General features: G+C 44.5%; 1 protein-coding gene across 2 annotated transcripts; it reads left to right on the top strand.

Moving 5' to 3' along the window:
- Positions 1 to 98: 98 nt before the first annotated feature.
- Positions 99 to 5031, top strand: LOC130681922 (sex comb on midleg-like protein 1). Of its 2 annotated transcripts, none has more exons than XM_057495774.1 (3): positions 99 to 699; positions 2103 to 2254; positions 3340 to 5031. In XM_057495774.1, the coding sequence occupies exons 1-3, from the start codon at positions 282 to 284 to the stop codon at positions 3460 to 3462; spliced, it is 693 nt and encodes a 230-aa protein (XP_057351757.1). In that variant the 5' UTR covers positions 99 to 281; the 3' UTR covers positions 3463 to 5031. The 2 variants fall into 2 exon arrangements, with proteins under 2 accessions (XP_057351757.1, XP_057351758.1); XM_057495775.1 differs by having other exon boundaries at positions 2109 to 2254.
- Positions 5032 to 7600: the final 2569 nt, after the last annotated feature.

Genomic DNA, 7600 nt, shown 5'->3' on the forward strand with positions numbered 1-7600 from the left:
TTTGAGAAATGTATGGCAATGGGTATTTCTTTGTTTGTAAACTTACTATAGAAAAGGATCTTAAAAGATCACATTGAGGAGGGATAAAACTAATCAAAATAGAGTATCAGTCTTTCATAATATAAAGCAATGCTTCATGGAAAATAAGTTATAATACGTTTACTATTTATGTTATTTCCTTTTCTACTCATTCACAGTTGGTTTTTTATGCTGGCTTTGTGTCATTTCAGAAGTCACCTCAAGATGCATACACATGTTCTAATGGCCCGCTTTCCAAAAAGATGAAACTGAAGAGAAGGGAATCTAACAATGGAGATTCTTACCCTCAAAGTTGTTGCCACGTTTTGCCAGTAAGAAGGCAGGAAAATGATTTCATTAGCAGCATTGTGGGAACATATTTCCGCTCCAGTGGGTTCTGTGAGCAGGATCTAGGGGTGATCCACCTGGAGCTTAAAGACACACAGGAGGAGCAGGAGGAAGTGGAGTGGGAGCGGAAGTGGCTGCTGCGTTCAAACCAGAGCAGCCCCGCTCCCTCCGACATTACCGCTGATTCCTATCATTCGTGTCTATGCCCGGATGATACACCAGAGGGCACCTGCTCCGGGCCCTGCTCTCCCGGCCATGGGGCCCACAGCACCAATAGTCTCTCCCCATCTGCCGACTCTCCCACAGCGGTGTCTGCAGCCCAGCCGGCCCAAGGTGAGCCCCGTGTGGCACAGAACCCTGAGATGATGACTGACCAAACTTTAAAGGATACGAACCTCAAACCACATGCGTCATATTTTGGCATCCCACCCACCTTCGGGGAGGATGAGATGTTACCCGTGACATGTAGCACTGCTTAACCTGTAGTTCTCAAGATTCTTGATATAAGCTCGTGGAAGCTGTTTGTTTTCTATTTTGAGGGCTGGTTTGGGGGATACTCATAGTGATAACTAACATTCACTGAGTGTGTATTACATGCCAGGCACTGTGCTAATCACCTGACATGCCTCTTCTCCACTAATACTCATAGTGACCCCACTGTGAGTTTTTTAATCTTCTGTTTTTCTTTGCCCGTCCCTCGGTAAATACTCAAAATGCTCCTGAAATGGCCAGAGATACAAAAGAAAAAGTACACCTCTGGCCAGCTCACACGTAACAAAGATCAAGTTTGTGCCGACAGTCCCTGGCTAGAGAAACAGATCTTCCTAGTGAACTGCAAAACTCTCTTTGGTTATCCCGCGCTAACTGTAGAGGGTCAAGTGCTGCGGTGGAGTAATGGATACCTGTTTAGACACAAAGCAGTTTCAGCACACCTCGAACGGCACACCTAACACTTTGTGAGGTCTGAGCACTTGGGTTGTCTCCTGTCTCAGCCATTTCTGTATCAGACAACCTTCAACCAAGGTATCTGTTGCACTGCAGTTCCCCTTGAAAGAGGTCATCAATGTAATATTAAAGTTACTTCTAAGATAGCTAAGCACAATAACCTTGTTTTCTTCAAACTTCAGAAAAGCACTTAAGCCTTAAGAGACAGGAATTCAAAACATAAAGTGGGGCAAGAAATAATCCATGTTAAATACCTGGGAGTGATCCAGTAAAAAAACTAATTTGGTTCTCAAAGATAATGGGATTTTTGAAATTCATTGATTGAAGTGAATAAATGTAAGCAGTTGTAAAACTACATTTTGGGGAGTTCCATTCTATTTTGCTAGTAAAAACCATAATCTGGACCAAGCAGAGGAGAGAGATTGAGAGAAATTCATTGAAATAAGTAGTGAGTAGTAGGTTAGCTTAGATTAGCCCAATTTCGCCCACGGATCAGGTCTTTTGCTGGATTTGCCTGTGTGCCAAGAGGCCCCGGACTGCTCAGTCGGTTTTATGATCTTTGAAGCTGTGAGGTACCTTCTGAAGCTGGTCTTGTTGTTTGCAGAAGGTCAGAGGGGATGCTCTTGGGTAGCCGTCCTCAGGCTGTCCTCACCTAGGCTTCCACTGGGTTCACACGGACTCCTGGTCCTGAAGGTTCAGGAAAGAGACCATTGCTCCCTACCTAACATCTCTTCTTTCAGGATAATGATCAGGTCAGGTTTGATTTGTCTTCCTTTCCCCCCCCTTTGAAGCTACAGGTGCACCAGTTAGCGCTGGCTCGGATATGCTACAACGAAGCTTATCTGATGACCCTGAATCTTGGTCCGTGGAAGAAGTGATCCTGTTCCTGAAACAAAAAGATCCTCAGATATCAGGCCTCCTCGCTGACAGCTTCAGGGAACATGTAATGTTGGAGGGACCAGTGCATCTTTTGATCTGGTTTTCCTGCTGTAATGTCTTTGAATGACCTGTGCACAGGCCCTTCAGTTGGGTGCTCATTAGTGTGGATGGTGGGGGAGCCCTACCACCTGATTTTTCCATTTGTGAGAAACGTTGCTTTTCCCAGGGCTAGATCCTTAAATGGTGGAGGCTGGATCTGTGCTTTAAGCGGGTGCCTGCCTGCATACCTAAAATCCTGTAAGCCTTCAAGTTCTCAAGAGAAGGTGATTCGGCATAGCCACTCTCGGGTGTCTTCTCCTTGTAACAGCAGCTACAAGGATCCTCCTTCCCACCTGCTCCCTGCTGGGCCACAGGATGTGAGTGGGAGGGGGGTGACCGCAAGCTGTGACAGGGTGTCCTCCTTGTTAATGACACCCGATGAGTCCAGCAACTATGTAAGTTAAGTACAGCTTTATTTTAAATAGGAACTCATGAATACCAAATAATATGCTTCCACAATGTAAGTTGGTTAATTAAGGAAATAAATTTTAGGAGGATTCCTTGTGTCTATTAAGTAATATGTTTTTAGTCATTTCTAACAAATTGATGGCAAAAATCTGATGTATCTTTTTCTGTAATGTAAGAAAATCAGTAATTACTTCTGGCATCTAATTAGCTTCAGCTGGCTGATTAGCTCTCAACATAGACAACACTGTATATATGTATAGCACATTTACAGTTTGCATTGATGCTGATGCACTCATATTCCCAGCCTAGCTAAGAACATTAATGACTGTCTGAAGTTCATTTTTTTCAATTTATAGTTTTCCACTCTTTGTTCTAGTTGTATATAGTACTTTATCTAACACGCAGTATTTAAAATTAGATAGCTTGATGCTTAAGCTACTGGGTTTAATTTCCTTTTAGTAAAATTTAAAGTGAATTTAGAAATTACAAATGATGCTTCACTGTATCAGTTAGTTTTCAGGACATAAGTGTATTTTCAGAGTATATATATCAGGAATGTACAGCTATTTTACATGTTCTTACATATAAATAACTTGACAAAATATGAAAGCATTATTAATTATCATTTCTTTCTCTCTGTAGGAAATTGATGGGCAGGCTCTGCTACTACTCAAAAGTGAGGTCATGATGAAGTATATGGGGCTGAAGCTTGGGCCAACATTAAAGATATGTTACTACATTGAGAAACTTAAAGAAGGAAAATAAAATTGAAAAAAAACGTATAACCTTAGATTGGACATAATTCTTAGTTGTCCTGATAACTTTAAGTATCTTAATTCTCTTAGTTTTTTCGCAGACAGTTCCTCTAAAAATATATTACACCCAGAACTGCAGAACTACATCACAGTCCAGGCTACTTTAGAAACCATTTAACATGTTAGTAATAGCATATCCAAATTGGCAGTTCTTTATGTCTTTTTATTATATTACATTCTATTGTTTTATTATACAGTTTTCAAGAGTACTTTGTGCTGGAAACAGAAACACCTTTGATTTTGGTTAATATTTATATGTAGAAAAAAAACAGCTAAATCACAAAGGGGAGAGTATCAGGGACTGACAACTTCTCAAATGAAATTCAGGATAAGTTTTCTTTAGAAGAGAATTTAAAGATACAGCTGTAGCATCTCTTTCTCAAATATTTTCTGTCTCTTACAGCAATGCTCTCTTTGTGTTTTACCAGTTTCCACAAAGGGAATAGGCATATAAATTATTTTCCTTTTGTTATTATTTTTCTGTATGTTGTATTTGTTCATATTTAAAGAAAAACAAGCTTACTAATTTTCATAAAGTGTTCTTAGTTTTTGATGAACCTTGAACAATTATAGGATAGAATGGTTGTTTTATGCAGGAGATATTATACTACAAGTATGGTTTGGAGTCTGATTAAATTTTTTTCAGTGAAATACCTGTATCTGAAAACTTTAGATTAGACATTTAACCAGACATTCAGTTGTGACATCTCTATATGAAGAGACCTAAGCCCAAATTTTAAAAAGATAAATATTTTATTGTCTGTGTTTATTCCTCATATGGATGCTTTACCATAATTATATATTATTCTATACCTGTAGGTATACAAGCAAGTAAATCTGTCTTTTTGAGTTTAATATTTTACTTTGCACTGCTACAGAGATAATGATTATTTATATAGGTAGATGTTTTTATTCTGTAAAAAATAGGTGCACCATTTGCTATCATTAGTTCCTCTCAGCTTAGTCTTCAGGGGATAAGAAACAATCCATAGATTGGTTTCCATACAGGGAAGTTCTCTGTCCTATGCAATGTTTCTACTTAATATGCTTCATTCTGAGCCATTTATTCTGATACATTTTGAAGATGTATTAATTCTAACATCACTTTAGGCTTTATTTTCAAAAAGAAACTTTAAAGTTTTAGAACTTTAAAGGGGAAAAGGTGCTATATGTTTATTATTATTACTTTGTGTAACTATGCTGTAATGTTTATAAGCTACGAAAATCTGTGCTAAAAATATTAGCCATTTGTTGTAAATGCCAACAAAACATACACCAGGGGCAAGAATGTATATTTTCTTTTTCTAGAAAACCAAATATACTTTATACATGAATGCAATTATTTAAAGTGTTCTTGTGATGTTATTCTTTTTGTGTTAGAAGACAAAATTCTAATTTAAACTTGGTCTTTTTTTCAAACTGTATGAAGATGCTGTGCCCAGTTGAACAAGCCTCAGGTGTTTGTATGGATAATATGTTTTAAAATTCTCAGATTTTTAAGTACAATAAAGTTGAATAAGCACAACAGTTAGTGTGAAAGCCTCATATTTGATTTTACTTGCCTTCACCACAGCACATTAATGTACAGTTGAAAAAGCAGCAGTCTAGTTAAAGTCTGGGGTTTATGTCCAAGTACATGAGTGTTAACGCTTCCCGTCATTCTGTGGGTGGACAGATTCCTAGGAGCAAAGGACTGGTCTCTTGTAGGGGCCTTAATCAGGACGCCAGGGGAGCAGGGGGAAGTTAAACAGTACACTCTGTGCACGGTTTTGTGGCTTGCGACGTTACTGGGGACAGGAACGTGATGAGCTAGAAAGCGCCGGTGTCCGCATAGCTCGTCCCACCTGAGTTCGTACATCTCACTGGCAATTCTGGCCGCTCTGTGCCCTGGCGGCCAGAAGCCATGCTGCCTCTCTGCCTCAGCCTCCCCGCTTGGCTGGTGGATGAGCCTCAGAGGCTCGGGGTTGTGGCTGAATCTCCTTCAGAAGCTGACCCCTCAGCCACTCTGCCCAAGGAGCTGCGGCTCCAGGCCTCTGAGCCCAGATGCGCTTCCTGCTCTGGCTCCTGAGCAGCGTGTCCTGCAGCTCCTTACAGCCGAAGGGCGTGAGCTGAGGCACTAGGATGACGCTCAAGTGGCTGGAGTGGGGCTTACAGTTAGTGTCGCTTTGCTGTGTGGGACACACGGGGCACTCAGAAGCACTGGTTTCTCACTGCCTGGTGTGTATGTTTTCAGTGCAGAGCATATCCCGCCGTGCTAGCCTCCCGTGGCCTGCCAGGCTCTAGAAACGACCTTCCCTCTGCTTACCCTGCAGTCCATCCTTTGCCCGGCTGTAGACAGCTGAATTGGGCAAGGTGGGTGCGAAAGCTCGCGTCACGGCAAGCCCGTGCTTCCCTTGGGATGTCTTCTGCTCCGTGTTCAGGGAAGGATTTCCCAGACCCTGAAACCTGGGCCCCTCTGTAAGTATGGAAACGCTGTGCCCTTCCGGACTCTTCTGGAGAATTAAGCCTTCAACACCCTGACTAGGAGCAATGTAATGGGGAGGGAAAGCGCGGCTTTGTCACGCTGCCCGAGGGATCGGAGGCGCGGCTGGCTGAATAAATGGAGGGCCCCAGGTTGTTCTGGGAGAATGTCCCCTCAGATCTGTCTTGGGGACAGAGCACGCCGGGACCCTGAAGGTCGCATTTAGGGTCCCCCCACATCCCCTTCTGCCTGCCCCACAGAGCGGCCTGTTCGCTTCAGCTGCACATCAGCCGTGTTGGTACCAGGAATCTGCCCAGCTGCCGGAAGAATTCAGTGTCGCGATGGTGGGACCCACCCTGCGTGGAGTACAGAGCCCTGTGCCTCAGCCTGAGGCCCGTGCCGATGTCCTGGACCCTTGGAAGCCCGGCACCCAGGCATCGCTGGCCTGTGGCAGGGGGATCTCGGGCCCAGGCCTGCTCCCAGGTTTAACAGCTCCCGTGGCTGTTCAGGTGCAGCCAGGGTCAAGACCAGGCGTGTAGCAGAGTGACCTGTGCCACTGGTACATTGGGTGGGTCCCTTGTCTGCCCCCCTCCCTCGAGGGCAGTGGCTGGAGTCTGGGCCCCAGGATCCCAGCCGCCCCATCCTCACTCCCCCGGCTCTCTCCAGGGCCACACCTTCTGCCCTTCCCTCTGTTGCATTCCAAGATGTGACCACCCCTTCCCTGCTCTTTTTCTCGTCCCCACAAACGTTGGGGTCGTCAGTTCAGCGCTGTACACTCTGCACGTGTGGTGTCCCCCAGCTTGGGTTTGGCCTCTAAGGGAGGCTGGAGAGGCCTGGGCTTGCCAGCCTGTGTTCGGGGCCTTTGCTGCAAGTTTTCTGTTACTAAAGGGTGAGGAGCCTTCTTCCTGAGAACTTGGGCCCTTGAGGACTTTCAGTCCGACCCTTCCCACAGACCTCATACAATGCTCACGGACTAGCTTCCTCCAGAGGACCAAGGACACCAGGCAGCTGGCTGTGTGAAGAGTGCTCTGTGCGGGAATGCCCGGTGGTGGTCACCCTGAGCTGTCAGCAGAGGTCGGTGCCCCCAGCACAGCTGTTTTATTACCTCCTGCTGTCTTACCTTCTCCTGTACCTGGTTATATTTTATTCCATACTGGATATTCTGTTTAAATACTGTTTGGACAAATAACTTGATGTAATCTTCATAGGAAAGGATTTTTTGCTTATGACACCCACCTGGGAGTGCTACATCCCCAGGTGATGGTGAGACTGACGTACAGTCCACGTGGCTCACTGAATTCTGGAGCACCTTTACTCCACAGGGAGGCCTCTCTGAGGTCCCTGTCCGAGGGACGGGGTAGTTTACTCCCTCTGTCCCTGGTGGGTACCAGACTTTGACTTTGGTCTCTCAGTCCCAGCACGTCACCACACGTGCAGCCTGGCCTCTCCCAGCCTTTTCTGGGGGCCTTCTATTTTATCATACTTAATTCTTCGACCCTTGCGATGGAAGTGCCGTTTCATATAACTAAGGGGTGGTGCTGCTCTCCAGGAACCTAGGAAAGGGGTGTATTAACAAGAACTCCTAATGTCAGGCAAACTGATTTGAGGGCTAAAAGTGAAAGTAACC

The sequence above is a fragment of the Manis pentadactyla genome, chromosome X, assembly GCF_030020395.1.
Source record: "Manis pentadactyla isolate mManPen7 chromosome X, mManPen7.hap1, whole genome shotgun sequence".
NCBI classification, from domain to species: Eukaryota; Metazoa; Chordata; class Mammalia; order Pholidota; family Manidae; genus Manis; species Manis pentadactyla.